At 44.7% G+C, this 24,188-nt stretch overlaps 1 protein-coding gene across 1 annotated transcript in view; it reads right to left on the reverse strand.

The window, feature by feature from the left end:
- Window positions 1–367: 367 nt before the first annotated feature.
- The window catches only part of LOC118075244 (atrial natriuretic peptide receptor 1-like), a 59,553-nt gene continuing 35,732 nt past the window's right edge, over window positions 368–24,188 (reverse strand). Inside the window, exons 13-23 of the mRNA XM_088658946.1 lie at window positions 23,687–23,828; window positions 20,625–20,673; window positions 19,049–19,153; window positions 16,176–16,295; window positions 14,042–14,135; window positions 11,313–11,400; window positions 9,789–9,928; window positions 6,213–6,365; window positions 4,217–4,315; window positions 2,186–2,277; window positions 368–373 (exon numbers count right to left, since the gene is read on the reverse strand). Of these exons, the coding sequence (XP_088515072.1) occupies window positions 368–373; window positions 2,186–2,277; window positions 4,217–4,315; window positions 6,213–6,365; window positions 9,789–9,928; window positions 11,313–11,400; window positions 14,042–14,135; window positions 16,176–16,295; window positions 19,049–19,153; window positions 20,625–20,673; window positions 23,687–23,828 (1,088 nt within the window). The remainder of the gene's footprint in view (window positions 374–2,185; window positions 2,278–4,216; window positions 4,316–6,212; window positions 6,366–9,788; window positions 9,929–11,312; window positions 11,401–14,041; window positions 14,136–16,175; window positions 16,296–19,048; window positions 19,154–20,624; window positions 20,674–23,686; window positions 23,829–24,188) is intronic.

A 24,188-nucleotide genomic window follows, 5' to 3' on the forward strand; every position in this document is an offset into this window, starting at 1 on the left:
TTCACCTAATGCCTGAAAACAGGGTTTGCAAGCCTACAACGGTGTCTGTTTTCTTCGTATCGCTAATGAGGACCTCCCTTTTGGAGAAGAGAACTCAGATGCTTCCTTTGGGGGGTATAAAGACTGTGGCCACGGAGAAAGTACCTGGTGGGGTTTTTCTATGGTGGGGTTGAAAGCAGGTCATTTTAAATAACGCCTGGGGTGATATTGCAAGTACTTTGGTTAAGAGTCTGAGAGGTCGTGGACGGGCTCGGCGCCTTCTTTTGAGTTGCACCGGACTTCTTTCCTTCCAGCCAATATGTTATCATGTCACCTTTCCCCTAGAAAGAAACACAATAGCACAACTATCAATAGTGTCAGCAATACTTTAGACCTGAGAGCAAAAACCAGCACTAAAACAGAGACATGGCTAGACCCCTGTTGCTTTATTTCAATTGCACTAGAGCAGGCATAGGCAAACTCCGGCCCTCCAGATGTTTGGGACTACAACTCCCATCATCCCTAGCTAACAGGACCAGTGGTCAGGGATGATGGGAATTGTAGTCCCAAACATCTGGAGGGCCGGAGTTTGCCTGTGCCTGCACTAGAGTAAGAAACTCCATTTTTAATGAGCAGGGCTGCAATTCAAGATCTGTTCTCAAAGTGGGCCAAAATGCCATCCTTTTCTATGGACGCCATTGTGTTTTGCTCATTTTGTGCGCTGGAACCAAGTGTTTCTGTTTTGAGGGTACTGTTTTGAGGTTTCTAATTCAGGTGAATACATTCAGTGGTGTAGCCATGGGGGAGAAGGCACAGGGCAGTTGCCCCAGGAGAATAATTTCAGCACCCAGTGCTGCCCCAATACAACTGTGCACTTCCTTCACTGGGCTCCATTGAAAATGGCTTCTCCAAGTGAACCAGGAAGTGACCTCTTCAGACAACAGAGCGACTCTTCTTTTCTTATCTCTGTAGCTGCAATGTCCTGGGTGATGCAGATGCTGTTATGCAGTTGAATGCGCATGCGTATCCCTCCATCCATTTCCCTCTCCCCCCCCCCCCCCCCCGGGACCACAGATGCTGGCAACCCATGCTACGCCACTGAATACATGTTAGACATTGTCCTTCTGTCTAATAATAGCCTGGTTCACGCAAAGTATTGCATAGCATGGACTAGGGATGTAAGAATGCATCTTTTTTCCGCTCCACCTCGTATTCATCTCATACAGAACTGTTTCTGTTCCACTGCAGTTTATCTTCTGCCAAAAGCAACTTCATTCTTCTTGCTGTCCGCTGTGACGAAATCATATAACCCAAGCTCATGGCTTGTCTCACCCAAGCAAACCACCAGCCAAAACCCGACATTGATTGCAGCTCGTGGTTTGTTTGGAATGGCATAATGCGAATCCAAACCATGGCTTAGTTCCCATTACAGTTTTCCCACAGTGTGCCAGCACAAACCATAGTTCAGCCTAGTGTTACATGCAAACCAGGCCTATGAGTGACCGCTTTGTTTACTAAATAGACTATTCCCTTATACAAGGCATAGGCAAACTGGGCCCTCCAGATGTTTTGGGACTACAACTCCCATGATTCCTAGCTAACAGGACCAGTGGCTAGGGATGATGGGAATCGTAGTCCCAAAACATCTGGAGGGTTGAGCTTGCCTATGCCTGCCTTATAATTTCTGCAGTACCTCAGAAACACAGTACGTCAGAAATGTATATGTATATTTACAGTAATCGAACTGCAAAAAGGCCAGTGGTTAATTGGCTATAAATGCAAAGCTGGAGGTGGCCCGAACAGAAATATGTTTGCACTTTCCATCTGTACTGGAATAAGCATAGATGTTCTAGTCACCCACTGGTGAGGCGAAACTGCTCAGACCCACTTTCCTCTATATAACAGCTTTGCATCTTCTGGGACTTCAAGGCTTCAGGATAAAAATAGGTCCTGGAGAACTTAGGCAGAAATGAGGCCCTAGGCTGGTGACTTTCAATATCATGGCTGTTCCCACGGTTTCTTGGGAGAGGCATTAAGACTCGAGTCACTTTACACAGTGCAAATGTGCCCTAAAGAGCGGCCCAGAAATGAATGACACTCGAGATTCAAGGCCAGCCAATTCAAAGGGGTTAAAGCAAAAGCTTTCCAATGGGCTGCCGCTCATTTCCCCTTCGGGAAAGCCTGAACACAAACGTTTCCTATTTACCTTGACTTGCAAATTCCCCCGGCACACCAATATGTACTCTCCAATCTGTTCCAGCAGCTGGTATGTATTTGAACTGCACTGTATTTTGAGAGCTGGAAGGAAAAGAGACATGCAGCTACACCACTGTTATCAGCCCCGATTTCCCTTTTCAAAGAAAAACTCGCTGTAGAAACTGAGCGATAGATATCTCTCCCCCAATCTCGTTTCTGCCATTTGCTGCTACAGTCCTGCCAGTGGACTCACATTTTGGAATGTGTCCATGACTGTGTCAACTAAGAATTAATGATAGTATTTCCCATCTCCTTATAGCTGTTGACAAGGTCAGGCTCTCCAAGTGTCCCTATTTTTCAAGTACAGTCCATTGAGAAGTACAGAAGTTGTCCCTATTTCTGAGATGATCCCAGAATGTCCTGCTTTTCCTTAGGACGTCCCTATTTTCATCGGAGAAAAGCTGGAGGGTATGAAATAGGATGCCCCCAGGGCTTTTTCCCCCCAGCCAGAACTTACCATATTTTTCGCTCCATAAGACCAAAAGACGCACCTAATTTTTAGAGGAGGAAAGGGGGAAAGCCCTGGTTTTTTGGGATCAGCTCACAGTTGTGTAGTTTTGTTTTGTTTTTGCAAAGGGGGGAAGCATTTTTGAGAATCAGCTCAAACGTTGTGCAGCTTTTTTGCAAAGAGGGAAAGCTCCATTTTTTTGAGCATCAGCTCAAAGTTGTGCAGCTTCTTTTGCAAATAGGAAAAACCCCATTTTTTGGGAGATCAGCTGACAGTTGTGCAGGATTTTTTTTTGCAAAGGGAGAAAGCTCCATTTTTTGATCATCAGCTCAAAGATGTGTAGGAAAAATCCTGTTTTTATGGAGTTCAACTCACAGTTCTGCAGCTTCTTTGGGAAAGGAAAGGAAAGGGAACCATTTCTACAGTTTCCAGACAGATAATCTAATCAGCCAGTCACATGTTGGTGGGGAAACACAGCAATGGAGGCCTGGGCAAGGGGGTGGGGCCTCGAAGGGAGCTAGCTTCTCTTATCTCCCTCTGATCTCTTGCAATCAGCTGCTGAGCGGGTTCTCTTTCCCTCTTGTTAGCCTTTAGCTCTTTCTATAAAAAGAAGAAGCACGATCTGCCTTTCGCCCCTGGGCAATTCTGCTCCAGGGACCACACATTTGCTCCACAAGACGCACAGAATTTCCTCTTACCTTTTAGGAGGAAAAAAAGTGTGTCTTATGGAGTGAAAAATACGGTGCCAGAATTCAGTTCCGGCACCTCTCAGGTGGGCATCATTGCCATTCTAACAGAACAGGGGAGGTGCCAGAGGTGAGTTCTGGCACCTCCTTTTCTAGAAAGAAAGAAAGAAAGAAAAAGCACCGGGCTTCCCTATTTTAATTGGAGAAATGTTGGAAAAGTTGAGCCTTCTACCCTGCAAAGACAATTCCATGCAGTCTTGCTTAGGAGAGCAACAAGGAACTAGAAGGAACTAGGAGGAAAGATTGGATGAACTGGATATGTTTAGGCTAGAGAACAGAAAGGCGAGGGGCTGTCACAAAGAAGAGGGCAAAGACTTGGGTTGAGTACAGTCATACCTCGGGTAGCCTCTGCTGCGGGTTGCGTTCTTTCATGATATGGACGCGGCAGACCCAGAAGTGTTTACTTCCAGGTTCCGCTGCGCGCTTCATGCACCCGCAGAAGCGCTCTATCGCGCTTTCGCGCATGCGTGAAAGTGCCGCTCGGGTTGCGGACTTTTCAGGGTGCGGACGGCACCCCGGAACGGATCGGGTCCACAACCCGAGGTACCACTGTACACACCATGCCTGTAAACTCTGCCCTAAGGAACCTTGAGAAGTGTTTTAAAAAGAGGGAGAGGGAAAAGAGTGGCAAAAATAGGGGAAACTAATCCACCTGCTTTGGTCTTATCCATCCACCCCCAATCAACACGAAAACATAAGGATCTCTGCAGTGGCCTACCTGAAATGTCATCAGCTCATCTTTCATTAATTCTCACAGAGATTTGCCGGTTGCTGCTGTTTTAGTTACCTTCACTGGTGGACTCCATCCTGGAGGCTGTGTTGACGGTGTCCCCAAATAAGCAGTACCGGGGCATTTTTGTTCCCACAACTCCTGCCACAACTGGCCCTAGAGAAAGGGAGGGAGGGGAACCCAAAACCAATCCAAGGATTCTTTCTGACTTGAGTTTGTTTGCAGTTCACCCCAGTATCGGAGATAACAGTTTCTGTGTGGGTTCACTCTATTAAAATATAGAAGCTGTACAACAGTTGCAAAAAAAGAAAAAGAACAAGGAACAGCACGGGGAGGAAAGTGGCTGGGATGTGCTTTTGGTACGGAGGAAAGTCTTCCGTGTGAATAAGACAATGCTGGTCACATCAACACCATATATCTAAAGCTCTCTTAAGTCACTCAGGGAGAAGCCGAGGAGCTGCAGTTTGTTAAGGGTGCTGGGCATTATAGGTCTTGCAGGGTCAGCAGTCTAGCAAACTACAGTACCCAGGATTCTTTGGGGGGAACCATGGCTGTAAAAGTGGCATTAGAGCGCTTTAAATGTATGGTGCGACCCAGAGATGAAGGAGGACACTTAGCTGATGGAGCTGCAGGTAACTGCCATTGAGATTTGTAGGCTATCATAATGAGAGGCTGTTTCCACAGTGCATTTGTTGTGCATTTTTTTAGTGATGGGCACTCTAAGTTAGAGCACAAGATGGTTGCAAATTGTTCCTTCGTTCCAGGGAAGAGGAGGGAGGACCAACTGCTGTTCCCACATCCATTTTAACTGGTTATTGACATAAATAAATAAATACTGTACTTTTCCGTCTATAAGACGCCCCCATGTATAATACGCCCCCTATTTTGGGGGACTGAAATTTCAGAAAATGGGGGGAGATGGCAAAAAGTTGCTGAGCTTTTTTTTGGTGTGAGTGTGGGGGGATTGCCGAGGGTTGTTGAGCTTTTTTAGGGGGGAATGCCGAGAATCACTCACCCGCACGGATCGCAAAATCTGCCTCCTTTCTGAGTAAAATCTGAGTAATACCCCTCCCCATCCTCTCACTATATATAAGGGTCTGGTGACTTCTGTTTCAGTGTATCTGAAGAAGTGTGCATGCACACGAAAGCTAATACCAATGACAAACTTAGTTGGTCTCTAAGGTGCTGCTGGAAGGAATTTTTAAAAATTTTGTTTCAAAATCTGCTTCCTGTCTGTCCCCTCGCCGGCAGAAGTTGCCAATCGCCCGCCCTATTGCTGCAGCATCGGACAATCAACAACACCCATTGACACAGCAACCAATAACACACACAATAGTCATTGACAGCCGCGGCAGCGACCAATCAGACACCCACCCTATGCACATCCCATGTATAAGATGACCCCCACTTTTTTGCATTATTTTAAAGGAAAGAATCCTAGTCTTATACACAGAAAAGTACTGTATATTTCCATCAGTTACTGCTACCCCGTTTAGATTAGCTCAGAAAGTGAGGCAGAACTACCACTTCAAAAAGCAGCCTCTCTCCCACAATGGGATGTAGTTCTGCACTTCTTTCTAGTTTGTCTCCACGCCAACCTGGCCATCGCCAACAAGGGCCATGAGTGGACACAGCCCTAAGAGGGCAAGCTTCACACCTTCCCCGGTCGTGAACGAGGGCAACCTACAGGTGAAACTCGGAAATTAGAATATCGTTGAAAAGTGCATTTATTTCAGTAATGCAACTTAAAAGGTGAAACCAATATATGAGATAGATGCATGACATGCAAAGCAAGACGTGTCAAGCCTTTATTTGTTGTAATTGTAATTATTTGTCATTAGGCGGGTCAATTATAAATGGAATGGAATGAACTGTAATAGTGATGTTTATTTTTGTATCATTGTAACTATTTGTTAAGTTGCATTACTGAAATAAATGCACTTTTCGACGATATTCTAATTTTCCGAGTTTACCTGTACTTTAATTATCCCTTATACCCACACCCCACTTTTGCAGAGTCGACATTTCTCCACGGCACGGTGCACCCTCGTACCTGAGTGGATCCCTGCTCGAATCTTTAGCTGGGTATTGGGCTTGTGTGGGATCCTAAAGGTTTTGCACACCGAGACCAGGTCCAGAGCCATACTCGCAATTTCGCTGGCGTGGCGAATGCCATTCTCTCTGGGCACTCCTGACACCACCATGTCTAGGAAAAAAACAAATAAATGGGAATATTCACCGAGGTCAGCATAAGTTCATTATTGCTATTACCATCGCTCATGTCGGAACTTTGGAAGAAGGTAACAAGAAATGGCAACAGCTCACCTGAAGATGGTTGAACTGGAATGGCTGGGCCATATGTACATGCCATGCTAAGCCAAGCCATGGCTTAATTGCAAATGTGCAAACATGCCGAGCCCCAAGGAGGTGATCACAGCTATTTTGCTCTTCCCTGGGCTGTTTAGATCCGAGCCACTGACCGCTTATATACCGGTATGAGAGCCTTTGCCTGGCTGGATTCTGTATTATTTTGTGTTCCGTGTACAAATTCCCGCGTTACACCTATTTCTATCTTCTGCATCGCTTCACCTTTTGGCTTCAATTTGTAAAAGAAAAATCTACTTCTCTCTACACCAAGCTGTCTATGTTTCCAATTTGTGCGCCTGATGAGGTAGGCTCTCACCCACAAAAGCTTCTGCCACAGATTCTGAAAAATAAAGGTTTCATTTTCAAGGGGCCACAAATCTTTCTTGTTTTTGTTCTTTAATGGTGGGGGAGGGGACGTGCAGAAAGTAAACTTGGCACAGCATCTTCTTCTCCCCCCCCTCCCCGACGCCCCTGCACCCACCAGATCTGCTCTGGAGGTTTGGAAGAAACCCATAACAGATTTGGGAGATGTCCCATTGCAAGTCCGCACACTAACAGGACAACTTCCTTGGGGCACAGGAAATAATTTATGGGAAACCTATTCATGAAGGGATATTTTAGTGCAGGAAAAATAACCATAAACATTTATTAAATGTTCAAAGCACTTTGCCTACATTACTTCAGCAAGTGTTACAGCAACTCTGCAAGGTTGGGCATGACAATCAACTCTTATTATGCAGATGTGGGCAAATGCAAAGAAACTTTGCTTTCCTGGTAGGTTTGGGCTGAGGTCAAATTTGGACTGAGGACAGGCACCTTTTCCCATATGTGGTGGAACTGCCAATTGATTAAGAAGTATTGGGATATGATTTATAATGAAATCAAGAAAATGTTTAAATTGACTTTTATTAAAAGACCATAAGCTTTTTTATTAGGCACTACGGGTCAAGATTTACCAAGAGAAAAGAAGAAACTATGTATGCTACAACTGTGGCCAGGATGCTATTAGCCCAAAGGTGGAAAAGTGAAGAAATACCAACCAAGCAAGAATGGGTACAAAAATTGATGGAATATGCTGAAATGGCAAAGCTAACAGAAAGACTCAAGAGACAAAGACAAGGGCGTACCCACCATGCGGCAAGTTAGGGCAGCTGCCCTACTCTAGAAGCAGGGCTGGTGGGCAGAGGCGGAGCACAGCCCGGCGGAGCGCGAGTTCGCCATTCCCGCCGCGCCGCGCCGCACCCTCCCTCCAGCTCCCCGGCGCGCCCTCAGGCAAGGCCAAGCGCGGCGGGGAACCAGGGAGCGGGGAACCCACGCTCCTCCTCGCACAGCCTACAGCGTCAGGAGCGCTGCCAAAAGGCTTCCTCCCTGCAACAAGGCGCTGCGGATTTGAGTTCCGCTCTCAGAGCCCGCGCCTCCTTTGCAGCAACGCGGTGAGAGGGCTTCTCCCATCCCACCCACTTCCTTCTCCCCACCCCCCACAAATACGGTACTGGGCACCCGCCCCCCTCTCGAAAGCTGCTCGATCATTGCCTGTGCCTGCCTGCAGTGCCTTCATTTCAAGCGGGCTCAGGGTTTGCAAGGCGACGGTTGTGTGCACAGCGCGCACGGATTCGGAATCGGCCTCGATGAACGCGGCGGGGCTGACTCCACAGATGCACTGCAGGGATGCGCAGGTTCTCCAGCGAGACTGGCGGGATTTCCACCGCCCCCTCCATTATCTCTACGCAGACCTTTTCCTGCCTCCTTCCCCCAAAGCCCCGTATTTCCTTTCCTCCCGGTAGACATCCCCGCTTTTTGCAACGCGGTTGTCAGACCCAAAGCAAAATAATTAAGACGCCGTCGGCAGAACCGCGGCTATCTTTTTGTGAGACATCAATTAGGGATAAAGGGGCAGGTTTGTTCCAAGGGATGCTGCGGTGCGACAATACTTCGATACGTGTCTTGTTACGTAGTAAGAGGTAACCCGTTTGCGATCAGGCTGGCCGCCACACAACCTCCCGCAGCCCATATAATCCTAGCAGAGACCGTTTTCCCAACGGAGTTGCTATATACAGTATATATATGCTGTGCTCTGTCTTTACTCGTCTTGCATTAACATATGTCCTTCTCTACCACACACATCTATTGCAATCCGCAAACCTTAAGCCACCAGCAGATACGCTCATCAAATGTTCTATTTTAAGAACATTTTAAAAGCATCTGTTCCCGCCCACTTTGTTCGCTGTTCCCGCCCACTTTGTGGCCCCTCCCCTTCCGTGCCTTGGCCCCTCCCCTTGCCCCCCCTAGTTTTGATCCTGGGTACGCCCATGGACAAAGACAATAGAGAATTTAAGAAAGATTAGGAACTATTTATGTTGCATTTACAGAAACAATGTAAAGATCTAAACTCACTAGCAGGGTTTGAGTAAACATTTACAATTAACAACAGAGATAATAATTATGAATATGGAGATAACATGTAAAATATTTGAAAGCAGGCAGGGGTTAATTTGGGGGAGAAAAACCAGAAAAGGAAGTTGGTGGTGGTGGTGGGAATTGGGAAAATGTATTTCATTGATTTTGATGATTTGATATGTGGCAATGTAATAAAAATGCAAAATCCAATACGGTAAAAAAAATTTTTAAAATGGACTGGGGACGTTCTGGCTTTCAGCTTTTGTTTCTACCCACCAATACTACACAGGACAAGTGTCAGGGACTGGACTGAAGGTGAGGAGGAATGGTGGAGATCATCCCCCCTTCTCCGGACATTCCCAGAGAAGAGGAAGGGAGTATTGAATTACAGCAGTGGTTTGAGGAAGGTCACAGAGCAGAGACAGATGAACAGAAGAGTTGGGAGGTGTTGGGAGAAGGGAGGGGAGAGCCAGCAGACACACTATCACTGGAGAGTATTTCTGACCCCCCTTCTCCTAGTACTCAGCACGGATACAATTAGCCCCTGGTGGCTGTGCTGTTGCTAGGAAGGGAGGAGCTCAGCTGGAACAATGCCATAATGGGAGACTGGATTTCTTTGACTCTCACCGTGAGGTTTGAATAAACACATTACTAAGGGCTCTTTGTTATTTCCTGCTTCAAGCTGCCACCAGGGGAGGGGTATCCCTTGCTTGTGATTTTATTATCCCAGCGTGCGAAATGTAGCCACTCGAGTTCAACGCCCGTTCTCATTTACTTGGACGCCTGCTTTTTTGTTCTTTCACCTTTCAATCCGTAAAAAGAATCCTGGAAAGACTAACAATGTTGTGTTTTTTTAAGCACTCACAGGCATCCCCGATAGTTTCCACCTTGTAGACGTCGTAATTGTCTATGATTTCATCAAAGGTCGTGTAGAGCTTGTTCAGGAAGTCAACCACTTGGTAAGGTGTGCTGGTGCTGGAGAGCTGAGTGAAGCCAACAATGTCGCTGGCAAGGAAGAAACAAGCCTTAATTGTGAGTCGAAGGATTTTGGAAAACATTTTGATGCTGACACATTTTGATGGCACATTACATTTTGAATTCTGCATATTTGAGCAGCGCTCTCCTCCTCCACCTCCTCCACTCTGCCGATTCCCTACAATAATTATTTTTGCAGTTTTCAATTGCACCATGTCAATTTAGCAGGTTGGGGGAGTGGAAGATAGCATTCCTCTATAAAGCGCTGGTGGAAAAAAACATTTGAATTATGTTTCCCCAGGCTGTTGCAGCTGAAAGGGCTTCATATGGGCCTCCCCTGTCAAGAAGACCTTCCCATTAATTTTAATGGTAGAAGCAGAAATCATTTACTGGACTCTGAATGGGGAGGGGAATCCATGCAAGGATTTTGATATTTCTTTAACGTATATTCATTGGGACAAAAGAGCGGCCTCATACCCTCACAAAAAAACTGCTCTGATACCAATCAAACTTCATTTACAAGAGGAGTACATAATCTCATCTCTATACGTTAGATTTACATCTGTTGGGAAAATAAATCTCTGTGTTGTCCATCCTGTCATGTATAAATCTTGTCCATCTGCAGACAAGCAGATGCAAGCATAAATCATTAGACATTAATCTGCAGAATTTTAATGGGCTTGCTTGCTGAATGCTGAAACGTGAAGCATTTCAGACAAATCCTAAATAATGATGGCTCTCTCAAAGACAGAAAGAAAAAAAAGATGATCAAAAATTCTTTCATAAAAAGCAGTGTAGAGGTTATTAGTTCTCTACCTTAATTAGAGCAACTTTCCTTACACGGCTAACATGGCACTAAATTCTCGATACAGCAACAATAGCTTTATCAACACACATGTAATGGGAAGGGAAGTTTTGCTGTCAAAGGGGAGAAAAGTTCCTTGTTGACATTGCTTAGACGAGATGACATGAATCTTTAGGTCTAGTTAATTTAATTCCTAAATGCATCTACATTTTTTTAAAAAAATAAACATTTTTTTCAGAGGCCTACATGGAACACATACGTGAACGAATCAATCATCATCATTAATATGGTCATGTAATTAAATCACCATCATATCAGATATGTGCTAAATGTTAGAGATGGAGGAGGAGGTGCATTGCTCTTCACAAGCACCCATGGCAGTCACACCAAAATGCACATGTCTTTTGCAGAGCAGCTGCAGGCTGTGCTCCCCAACAGTTTCACCTTTCCGCAACACTCATCTTTGATACATCTGCAGAGACAGTTGTGGAAGGGGATGAAGAATAAAAACGTATCTCACTGTGGTATCGGCCGTACCTCAACGTCTCTGAAAAAGCTATTCACACAAAGGCTAAGTAGCGGTTTGCTGCTGGGTTCAGACCTACTTACCTGAAAAATACAGTGGAGTTTAGGTAACTTTGGGCCTGTGATGCCTTTCCTTGTCTTAAATCATCAGCTACCTGCTTTGGCAACATGCCTGTTTTGTATAACAAACAAAAGCCATTGTTACTAACTCAAAGTGCTCACTAAAACCCAACCTGTATTAATAAATACAAAGTGATTTCACAGTGGAATCCTATACCTGGCCAATACATGCATTTAACTACAAGATAGAATGCATCCACTGACTAGAAAGCAGCAGATATATATTGACATCAGGCTCTTTGAACTGGTCTTCTCAATTTAGTTTGATTCCGCTGGTATGAAATCTCCCACAGTAAGCAGATAGCTACCCAAACTCTCAGTTAATTCAGGGCACAGAAATGTAAAGCCTCTATTCAGACATTCACATCATTCCACCTCCCACCCCACCCCAGTCCTTTTCTATCTTTGAGAATTTCTTTGGAGCCTACTTATGTATTTTATTTAGATTTTTATTTTTAACACTGCACTTCATCAGGTTCTCTCTTTCTTTATCTTTTCCTTCATACTACCCAACCTCATTCTCATCTGTTGGGATTCTTTTCTCAAAATCCTCTGCTTTTAAAACTCTGGTCGAATGGGTAACCTGGGACCACTCTGAAAATAATCATGGTGGGGTGAAATGCTCTAGTCCTTTGAGCGGTGGTTGCCAAACTCCCCCCACCCTCCCAATGGACCACTTGAAAAATGCTAAGAGTCTTAGCGAATCACTTAATTGTTATTTTTTGGGCTACTGTAGCCATTGTTGTTCCCTGCCCTCGGTGTGACACAATTTGTATTGTATTGTACATTGTATTTTGTTGCATTGCGATTTGAATTCCACAGAATATAGAAGAGATACAAGAAACAGTAAAAGACTATTAAAAACCAACATGTTAATTTTAATGTGAACGTTTCGCGGACCACTTGAGTGAAGCTTGCGGATCACTGGTGCTCCCCACTCCTCAGTTTGGGATCTACTGCATTAGAGGTTTCCTTGATGTGCTCATCACACGCTGAAGATGCAACCCAATTTTTGTTTTGACACTTGCACATTGCCTCTTACGCGGTGCGAGCAGCTGAAGCGGAATTGTAAGAGAACTATGCCATCTTTGTACACAAGGCTTTGGGAAATGTGGCCACCAGCACTTAAACTTGAGTTTGGAAGCCTTTTTAGGCACCACCCCACAGCTGTAGGTAGCTATATGTGAGGGATGGCAAACCTGTTGCCCTCCAGATGTTGTGGACTCCACTTCCCATCAGCCCCAGCCAACCTGGTCAATGGCCAAGGATGACGGAGTCCAGCAACATCTGGAGGTCCACAGGTTCCCCATTTCTGCTATTGGGTGAGGAAATATGGAAATTATCCCCAACGAACAAGCACATTTCAAGAAGGTTCCACAACACCACAAAGTTTAAGAGCCAGTTAATGCATACTGAACATCATGACCCACAACCTGGGGGCTGTGCACTGTCAGATGGAGGAACAAGAGGAAGACCAGGCTCCATCTCCATCCTTGGGAGAAGAACTGCCAAGAACCCAGCACCACACAAGCCAAAGACTGGGAAAAACAGCTACCAAATCTTTAGAAGACATCTGAAGGCAGCCTGTTTAGGGAGGCTTTTTAATGTTTAATAGATAATTTTATTTCATTTTTCTGTTGGAAGCCGCCCAGAGTGGCTGGGGGAACCCAGCCAGATGGGCGAGTATAAATAATAAATTATTATTATTATTATTATTATTATTATTATTATTATTATTATTATTTATTTGTTTCCCCAGCCACTCTGGGCAGCTTCCAACAAAGATTAAAATGCATTAAAATGTCACACATTAAAAACTTCCCTAAACAGGGCTGCCTTCAGATGTTTTCTAAATGTCAAGTAGTTGTTTTTTTCCTTTGGCATCTGATGGGAGGTCATTCCACAGGGCGGGCACCACTACCGAGAAGTCCCTCTGCCTGGTTCCCTGTAGCTTTGCTTCTTGCAGGGAGGGAACTGCCAGAAGGCCCTTGGTGCTGGACCTCAGTGTCCAGGCAGAACGATGGGGGTGGAGACGCTCCTTCAGGTATACTGGGCTGAGGCCATTTAGGGCTTTAAAGGTCAGCACAAACACTTTGAATTGTGCTTGGAAACATACTGGGAGCCAATGTAGGTCTTTCAGGACCGGTGTTATGTGGTCTCGGCGGCCACTCCCAGTCACCAGTCTAGCTGCTGTATTCTGGATTAGTTGTAGTTTCCGGGTCCCCTTCAAAGGTAGCCCCACATAGAGCGCATTGCAGTAGTCCAAGCATATATAAGCCCACACATGGTGCCTGGAGAAAGACAGCAGGCAGGTGCCAACTAATGAGTCCTACTAGCAGAAGCTCTGGGCTGGCTTCCCCCTGCCTCCTGTCATCAACCACTTGCTCCTCCCAGAAGGTATCCCCTAAGATTAGCTGTGGGAAGGAGAGGGAGGATTGTTCTCTCTGGCAAGCTGAAATGCTCATGGCAATGTTGAATTCCTCCTTATAGCTTCCTCAGCCAGACCGTTGGAGCTCTCCAAGGTCCTGAAGGTGCTTTGAGTGCCTTGGACCTCGGCCCTGGATTTTTGCCTTGAATTCCTTACTTGGGCTATTGACAGGAGCATGATGGGAGCACTCACAGAACTGAAGTCCCCCTTTTAGCAAAGCCATATATCAGAATAAGCTGTATTCCCACTGGTGCGAATCACTTACTATACAACAAGCGGTCCGTCTTCTGCTTTTCATGCGTCAAGTTCTGAGTCCTTTCTGCTACCAACACCTCCAGGTGTTTGCTGTATTTCTCCATCTAGGCAGGCAGAACAAAAATGCATTCAACACAAGCAACCCTTAGGACGTTCTGTGTCAGATAATGGGATCTGCATTTACCAGCCGCTGACGTTGCTGCCAGACTTCTGCACAAAGGCCTGTGAGACAACCTTGCATAGCTGGGCCCACAAGCCGTAAGGAACCGTTTACAAGGAACCGTTTTGGATCTCAGACATTTACATTTGTAAATCTATTTTACATGTCTGTATAATTCCATGGGATGTGGGTGGTGCTGTGGGTTAAACCAAAGAGCCCAGGGCTTGCCGATCAGAAGGTCAGCGGTTCGAATCCCCACAACAGGGTGAGCTCCTATTGCTCGGTCCCAGCTCCTGCCAACCTAGCAGTTCGAAAGCACATCAAAGTGCAAGTAGATAAATAGGTACCGCTCCGGCGGGAAGGTAAATGGCGTTTCCGTGTGCTGCTCTGGTTCACCAGAAGCGGCTTAGTCATGCTGGCCACATGACCTGGAAGCTGGCTGCCTTGGCCAATAACGCGAGATGAGCGCTGCAACCCCAGAGTCAGTCACGACTGGACCTAATGGTCATGGGACCCCTTTACCTTTACCCTTTATAATTCCATGGGTTTTTTTCTTTATTAAAACAAATAATAAGAAAATACTATTGTAGTATTATCATATCATGACTGATCACCAGATTTTCACCAGGCAATTAATTCCCTTAAATCGGAAAACCACAGTTTTCCAGAAACCTCCAAAACTGAGCCTACAGAAATGAGGAAAAACAGGAAATTTTAAAATAAAGTGGTACAGTGGTACCTCGGGTTACGAACTTAATTCTTAACCCAAAACCGTTCTTGACCTGAGGCGTGCTTTTGCTAATGGGGCCTCCTGCTGCTGCCGCGCTGCCACCGTGCTATTTCCGTTCTCATCCTGGGGCAAAGTTCTCAACCCAAGGTACTACTTCCGGGTTAGCGGAGTTTGTAACCCGAAGTGTTTGTAACCCAAAGCGTTTTTAACCCGAGGTTCGAAAGCACATCAAAATGCAAGTAGATAAATAGGAACCGCTATAGCGGGAAGGTAAACGGCGTTTCCATGTGCTGCTCTGGTTCGCCAGAAGCAGCTTTGCCATGCTGGCCACATGACCTGGAAGCTGTCTTCGGACAAACGCCGGCTCCCTCGGCCAATAATGCGAGATGAGCGCGCAACCCCAGAGTCGGTCACGACTGGACCTGATGGTCAGGGGTCCCTTTACCTTTACCTTACCACTATGTATAATCCTCCTTTGCTTATCTGATCAGATTCCCCTCCCCCCCCCAATCGTATCTGTACCATTTCACAGAGGCTGGTAAGCAGCACTCCCTCTTTCTTTGAGAAAGACATGCACCTAAGCATGTTTTGCTGAATGTAGGTCCGTTTCCTGAAGGGGACCAGCAAACAGGAGAGAAGAATGCTGAACCTCTCCCACGCTTAGCAGTTATCTCCCACAAATGCAACCTCCACCAGTCTGCCAGAGGTAGACATACTTCCAGTTCACAGGCAAGCTGGGGTGGAGTGGGGAACTATTAAAATAGCCTGGAATAAATAATAAAATAAATACTAATTTATCATTATGTACCCCGCCCGTCTGGCTGGGTTTCCCCAGCCACTCTGGGCAGCTCAAAATAGAATGATTAAAAACATTATGAGACATCAAACATTAAAAACTCCCCAAAACATATACTGTATAGAGGAGTATCGGTGGGTGGGGAAATGGTTAAGCAAGCTATTTCCTGTCCGTTGGATCCCTCCTGCAAGTACCCGGCCTTCACATCCTCATTAGTTTTATGACCCTAATGCTTCTGCATAATGTCTGTTCTACAGAGATAACGATGATGAACTATGCCTTGGTATTGGCAGGTGTGTATCTTTGTTAATTCATAAAATCATACGCCCTCTTTCCTTACTGCCACCTTACTGTCTTCAAACAAGTGACACAGAACACGCATTCCTAAATAACGTTTTCATGTGCTTCAAGCACATCCAAGAGTTGTCCTCTCCAGTCCAACTAAGAACGATTCTTACCAAAGTCATCATCATGTCAACTGGGCTAACTTTGTTTGGGTTCATCTTCTGCAGCAACTTCCTGACTTGCTCAAAGGTAAGCCTTTGTGCTGGATTGTTTTTCCTACACCTCCTGATCAGCTGCAAGAAGGAAAGAAGATTTAGGACATACCGTAATATAGAAGTGGATAGGAACACGGGCGGTGCTGTGGGTTAAACCACAGAGCCTAGGGCTTGCCGATCAGAAGGTCGGTGGTTCGAATCCCTGTGACGGGATGAGGTCCCATTGCTCGGTCCCAGCTCCTGCCAACCTAGCAGTTCGAAAGCACATCAAAATGCAAGTAGATAAATAGGTACCGCTCCGGCGGGAAGGTAAACGGCATTTCCGTGTGCTGCTCTGGTTCGCCAGAAGCGGCTTAGTCATGCTGGCCACATGACTCAGAACCTGTACGCCGGCTCCCTCTGCCAATAAAGTGAGATGAGCGCTGCAACCCCAGAGTCGTCTGCGACTGGACCTAATGGTCAGGGGACCCTTTACCTTTTTATAGAAGTGAATGCATGGGAAAGGCTGTGGGAAACTGATATGAAAGCTACTGCTTGGTATACTTTGAAAGAAAATTATATGGAAATGATGTCTACATCACGTTCTGGAAGTGTAAACAGGTAGCTGAATCTTTTTTTCATATGTGGTGGACTTGTAAGAAAGCAAGGGAATTTTGTGAAATGATATATGATGAGATAAAAAAGATGTTCAATGTGATCATAACAAATAACAGAAACAACCCTGAAGCTTTTCTCTCAGGGATTATGGGGACAGAAATTCAAAAAAAGATGTTTAAGCTGTTTAAGTATGCAGTGCTTTTTTCTAAAAAAAATGTTTAGGGGTACTCTCATTTTCCTACTCATATTGAAATAGTATCCCTCGATGAGGCCAAACTTAGATTCACAAAATGTTTAGGGGTATGCGAACCCCTGCGTACCCCCAGAAAAAAAGCGCTGTATGTATGTAACAGCAGCAGCTAGGATTTTTTATGCACAAAAAATGGAAGGAAGAAGTTCCCACCAAACATGAATAGATAAGTAAGAAAATGGGCAGTGCAGAACTTGCGAAGCTAACAGCTAAAATAAGAGAACCTAATGATGATTGCTTTATGGAAGAATGGAAGCCTTTTTCGGACTATTTAAATAACTATTATAGTATGATGAACACGCAAGCGGGGTTTGCACTATGAGCAACAAAAGGAATTAGAGGTTATACTATTGTTGTTATGGTATAAGAGATAGAAAGTAGGGTTCTGCAGAGATAAGGAAAAAAATGGGGGTGGGGAGTCGATAAAAGAAAATAAAAATTTACTATGTATTGATGTGCACATGTGAAACTTGAACATTTGATAACATATAATTTAGAAAAAGAAAAAGATACAGGGTAGTATGTCACTCCTTCTAGTTCAAATGAGGTTCTGGCCTCCGACAGTCAGCTCAGCATCTCTTAATCATCGCCAGTTGCCAGAATAGGCTCAACACTTTATCAAAATGTATTATTACTGTTTATTAATTTATATGCCACTTATAAGTCCAAGTGGCTCCCAAGTGGTCTTGCAGCTATAAAATCAGTACATAATTAAAATGCACAGCAACAGGTCCATGGGGGCGTTAGAGAACAGCCTTAATTCAAATATACAGTAAAGCAAACCATTCAAAAGTGCAACAATGAAAACGACAGAATCAGAAGTTAAGTTCAGGGGAATGCTAGTCTTCAGAATGCCAACACTGACGGTGCCGCTCTTATTTTAGCAGGGAGGGAATGCCACAACCCTGGCACCACCAGAGGAAAAAGCCCACCTCTATGTTGCCACAAGCCAATAATCATCAAGCTTTGGAAAAACGTGAGTTCAATTAGCTAACCCTCTATAGGAGGAAATATACAGATACAAAGTAGTTACTCTAGAGCAGGATTTCCCAAACTTGGGTCTCCAGCTGTTTTTGGACTGCAACTCTCAGCATCCCTAGCTAGCAGGACCAGTGGCCAGGGATGATGAGAATTATAGTCTTAAACAGCTAAAAAAAGTCTTTAAAAGTTGGAGGCCCTGCTCTAGAGTAATCTAAAAGAAACAAGGAAGAGGGGGAAGTGGTCTTGTCTTCCCCGAATCTATTTTGTTGCAGGCAGACAAACTAAAATGACAAGGTGACGCTTGAATTCTTTTAAAGTAGACAGACTTTCCCCCCTCCAGACACATATTTTGGCTCATTGACAGCCACCTTTCAAATGCAGAAGCTAGAGCATCACAACTATTAAATACAATCATGGATCTGACAGTTTATAACCACAGGAAGTCATAAAACTCCAGTAGCTGCATATTAAAAGCATCATTTACTCCATTCTGGTTTTGTGAGACAAGCTGACATTTCAGTTTGTCAGAATAATACTATTTTTAAAGAATATTAAAGCTGCAGAGTCTTAGAGGAGGAATTGGAAACTTCATTCTTCTTCTTCTTCTTCTTCTTCTTCTTCTTCTTCTTCTTCTTCTTCTTCTTCTTCTTCTTCTTCTTCTTCTTCCACGTGTGTGTTTTGTTTTTAAGCGAAAAAGAAACCTCCCCTTTCTTTCAAGGGCAACATGCATCATGCATTGTGTCTGCTGCGGTTGCCAAACATTTCACAGACCCCTTGTGCTTTCCCCAGCAGCCTGATCCACTGATACTGTCAGATGATAGTGCTCCTCTCATCACCACAGAACACTTCACCTGCTGGTTTCTGCAGATCAAGCTGCTATTAAATGGATGAGCAGCAGGCCAAGGCAGTTCCCCCACCCCCCACCCAACTGGCAACTTCAGTCCACTTCTGCAACAATAATTCTACCATAAAGAAGACAGGGGTATGTTAGCATTTGGTTTACCTCCACATATTCTGTAGGGCAGGGACAGGGGTGCTCAGATTTTTCTGATATCAATTCTGTCAAAGCGGGGCACAAAGAATATTCCTCTGACTGCGTATCATCTTTCTGGAAAACACAAACAGTGCCATTATTTAATTATTTATTGAGATTGCAATCATGGAACAGAAAATCAGCAAGAGTTACATACTCTATAGACATCCTCTTTCAAATCACATGCTTTGGGGCAGCCCAGTCAGATGGGCGGCATATTATTAACACGATTGCCTTACCCCCGCTGGTTATGTTCACAGGTCAATAGAGAAGCTTGGGTCTAAAATGACCTTAGCAAGAAGCTTATGTCTAAAATGACCTAAGCAAGGCTGTGCGACTCAAGCATTCTGGTCTTCTCAGCATAACGAAACCAAGATGACACTCTAATTCTCAAGTATTTAAAAAGCAGGTATTTAATTACCCGAAGAACCAGTCAAGTTAATTTGGAAATTAGGCAAGATTTTGCACAAAATATTTGGAAATCTAATATTGGGGGGGGGGAACCTGAGGGCTCAGTAATAATTAACTGCTTATCTCTGCCTGTTTTCCCCAAAAGCAATCTCCCACAATCCCAACTCCCCCCCCAAAAAAAACCACACACAGGGGTGAAGGAAGGGGGTACGGGGTGTGTGGTCTGACCCCAGTGTTACCACTGGGGTGTGTGTGACAAAACACTGGGCGGCACTCACTGTGGGGCCCGCAACGTGACCAAGCCACATGTCTCTCCTGGGAAAGACACGGTGGCTTGGGCGTGCGCAAGCTGCACGCTGCCCAAACTATCTACCTGCTGCCTCCCCCCCCCAGCTGTAGGGTGGCTGAGTGGGAGGAGGCAGGCAGACTCCGGAGGCCCCACGGTGTGCCCCGCCCCTATGGGTGGCTCACCCCACCCTCGCCCCACTCCTAGGGTGGATCGACCCACCCTCAACCCGCCCCTATGGCTTACCTTCCAAGTCCCGGACTGCAGAATCTGGGACCGGCAGCCGTGTCACACTGGAAGTTGCGTCGAGGTAACTTTCGGTGTCGTTTTGCCCTTCTATGGGCACCAAAAATGGCCGCTGCCGGCTTCGAAAGTCGCTTCTACGCATGCCAGGAAGTGCTTCGATGCAACTTCCGGTGTCGCTCTGCCCATCTATGGGCACCCAAAATGGCCGCTGCCAACACCGGAAGTCACGTCTATGCACTTCCGGACATGCATAGATACGACTTTTGAAGTCGGCGGTGGCCATTTTTGGTGCCCATAGAAGGGCAAATAAAAAAAATGGCCGCCGGCAGGAGAAAATAATGGAGAAAAACGGGAGATGAAGTGATACGGGGGACCACCGGGAAAAGGTAATTAAAAACGGGGGGTTTCCCGGGGAAAACGGGGTACTTGGCAGCTATGCCGCTGCAAACACACTGGAGTTGTTTATTGATTTCTAAGATTTCTAAGGTTACAACAATAAAGTATACAATTATAAAAACAAACAAAACCACTACAATTTTTAAACACACAAAATAATTCCCAAACGGAGCAGAACAGCCAAGTAGCAGTCATCATAGATCTTACCAGGGTGGGGTCACTTCTTGTTGCTATTTCGATTAAAATGATGGCATAGCTGCAAAATTGAAGATAAGTCATTGCCAGTGGCAAAACATTGGAAACGGAATGTTTAGTTTAGTTTATAAAGGCAGGAGCTGATTTTCAAGAGAAAACGCTTGACAAAGCGGCATGCAAAGACGAAATTAAGCAACGTATCTAAAAACTTCTAAGCAATGCAAAACGTATCTAAAAACTTCTAAAACACCCAAAAATAATAATAATCTTAAAAGCCAGCACAAATCCATAAGTATAAACCTGAAGACACAGTAAACTAAGGATGAAACTTTTTCCAGCTCAGTTTAGATCAGTCATGAAAAGTGGAAGCAGTTGACCTTCAGAGCCCATTCAAACAATCAACGGATGGAGCTTGTCTTATCTCAAGCAAAATTTAATTCCACAGATGTGGGGCCACTACCAAGAAGAGGCAACAACTTTGAAAGAGCTCTCATCTGGCTAAACTTAGCCATGATGATTAAGCCCCATTAAAAGCAACAATACTTCGGCTTACAATTGTTTACTTTCAACGGAACTTAAGGCACAACCATATGTATATCTACCTAGAAATAAATCCCACTCTGTTCAGTTGGGCTTACTCCCATGAAAGTATGCACAGGGTTGTAGCTTTAGTAACAGCCAACTTTCAGGTGGATTGGGGCTAGTATCTTTAAATAAGTCACAAAGGAACTGATTAATGAAAGCCAATTATTTAGCCTAGTGAGGTGCTCTTCTGTCTACTTCGGCCGATGGGCCGTCATCCCACTCAATGAACTCAGTCAAGTACAAGTCCCATTCCTTATTAATAACATTGTTATGCCCTATGGCTAATGAAATAAAGTTCCCTCTAACCCCACTACAGTGGTACCTTGGTTCTCAAACTTAATCAGTTCTGGAAGTCTGTTCCATAACCAAAGCATTCCAAAACCAAGGCGCGCTTTCCCATAGAAAGGAATGGAAAATGGATTAATCCATTTCAGATTTTTAAAAACAACCCCTAAAACAGCAATTTAACATGGTTTTTACTATCTAATGAGACCACTGATCCATAAAATGAAAGCATTAAACAGTGTACTGGTACTACAGTCACACAATCAATCAATCAATCAATCAATCAATCAGTAGATGAACTGGTTTCCACACAGTCACAAAAACAAAATAAAAAAGATCCACAAAAACAAAAATGCAAAATAAATAGCAGAAACAGTCAGACCTCAGTGTAACATTCAAAACGGAAGTGTAACACTCAAAACGGAAGTGTGGCACTCAAAACAGAGCATGTTCGGATTCCGAAAAAAGTTCACAAACAGGAACACTTTCTTCCAAGTTTGCAGTGTTTGGGTTCCAAGTTGTTTGAGTACCAAGGCATTTGAGAACCAAGGCACCACTGTATAAATGTTAAAGAAAGCACCACATGCTCGAAGTGCCTCCAGGAACTTTCAGAAATTGCCCAGTACAAGTGTGGATGTACTCTCCAGCTGACAATCAGAAGTCTGATGATTGTCATCACCATACAGTTGAAAAAAGGAGAAAAGAGCTCCTGCACTTTTGACAGTCATGCATAAGAGGGGATTTTAGTTTGTCATGCAATTTACACCATTAAAGGTGCAGGAGGCCATGGATTCAAACTACAAGAAAGAAGATTCCACCTAAACATTAGGAAGAATTTCCTGACAGGAAGAGCTGTTCGGTAGTGGAATTTGCTACCAAGGAGTGTGGTGGAGTCTCCTTCTTTGGAGGTCTTTAAGCAGAGGCTTGACAGGCATGTCAAGGATGCTTTGATGGTGTTTCCTGCTTGGCAGGGGGTTGGACTGGATGGCCCTTGTGGTCTCTTCCAACTCTATGATTCTATGATTCCTCTTTTGTATCTGGTGACATTATATCTAAGAAGAGGAAACATCTGTGAAACACCTTTGAAACTTGTTTAATGGGAATTAACCTTGATTCATTGCTAAAAGAGGATCAAACATTAGAGGACTTGATCCATTACACTCATTTTCACACCTCCAAAGAGGTCAGTCTGATGATATGCTGAAGAAGCACATATCAGGCTGTGGGTGCAAAACATGCAACAGAAGACACTGAACACAGGCGTTTTTGTTAAGTTTAAGCTCTTCCTCCCTAAAATGGCCTCGGAGGGTTGAAAAACTGCCTGCCATAATGGAGACAAATTATTCATGCTGCCAAGTGATCCCAGATTGTGCCACTTCAGTCTATGTCATTCATTTCTTTGAAAAATGAGAATGCTGCTCCTGGGACGATGAATAGCTATTCATAATATTAACAATAAACAAAACAGAACAATAAAAATACATAGAAGGAGACTCAACGGAATAATAAAAGCAGACCAAGCAGAGAACCCATAAGACTGCTAGTTGAAAATAGCTCGGATACAATGCTGGAAGGCTTAGATGTTGTGTATCTTACAACTCCTAACCCCCTCAGCTACAGTTGAATCCTAGGATCTCAAACACCTTGGCTCCTGAACAAATCGGCTCCTCAACGATCGACACCCAGAAGTGCGTGTTCCAGTTTTTGAACAATTTTCGGAATCTGAACATCCGGCACGTCTTCTGATTGGTTGCAGAAGCTTCCTGCAGCCAATCAGAAGCCGCACATTGGTTTCTGAACATTTTGGAAGTTGAACGGACTTCCAGAATGGATTCTGCTTGACTTCCAAGGTACGACTATATTGGTAATACTGGCTAGGACTGATGGTACTTGATCAGTTACATCATCTGGGGGAAAGAGAGTTAGAGAAGGCCTCAAACAACTTGGAACAGCTCTGCTGGGTGGCCTCGTGAAGATCTTATGGGGGCACAGAAGTAGCACTTCGAATGAGAGAAAGAGAATGGGACAGCGGGATTATGAAAGAATTATCTGTTGTACAGGAGTACCGTAGTCACAGCTTATTTGCAAAACAGCGAATAAATCCAGCAACACAAAAGCAACCCCCCCGTCATATAGTAACACAGTTTACTTCGATTATACATCAAAAAGGGGAGTGGGGGAGATCCACTTATGTTCATCATCACCTGTACACGTCTGCAACTGGAGTTGGTTCAAAGTTTGGTGTGGTGTGAGCCTCAGGCGCCAGATGTATTTGTGTGAAGTGCTTATGAGGAACACTGGACTCCATTAAATAATCTTCTTTTCTATAGAACTGCAAGCCATAGTCTGACACAAGGAGAAGCAAAGGTGGGGAAGGAAAAAAAAATGGATCAGAAATTCCCCCTGGTTGTTTTGCATTATTTTGAACTGAGTGCCACAGGAGATGTTCATTTCAACACTCCCAGTTGGGAAGTGGGCTGCTTCAGTTTAGAGCTGAAATGAATTCTCCTCAGCAAATTCTGGACATGAGGACGGGAGCAAATTCCCTGGATATCAGAATATTAGTCACATTTTAAATATCCAGCACCAGCATTTCACATTCAGAGTTCTTCTGTCAGTAGCAGCCAGCCGTTCCCTGCATCTGACAGCTGTCACTCGGTAAGGATGAACATCTGACTGTCTTGCTTCGCAATGTCTATACAGGAC

The sequence above is a fragment of the Zootoca vivipara genome, chromosome 15 (genome assembly GCF_965207765.1).
Source record: "Zootoca vivipara chromosome 15, rZooViv2.hap1.1, whole genome shotgun sequence".
Lineage (NCBI taxonomy): Eukaryota > Metazoa > Chordata > Lepidosauria > Squamata > Lacertidae > Zootoca > Zootoca vivipara.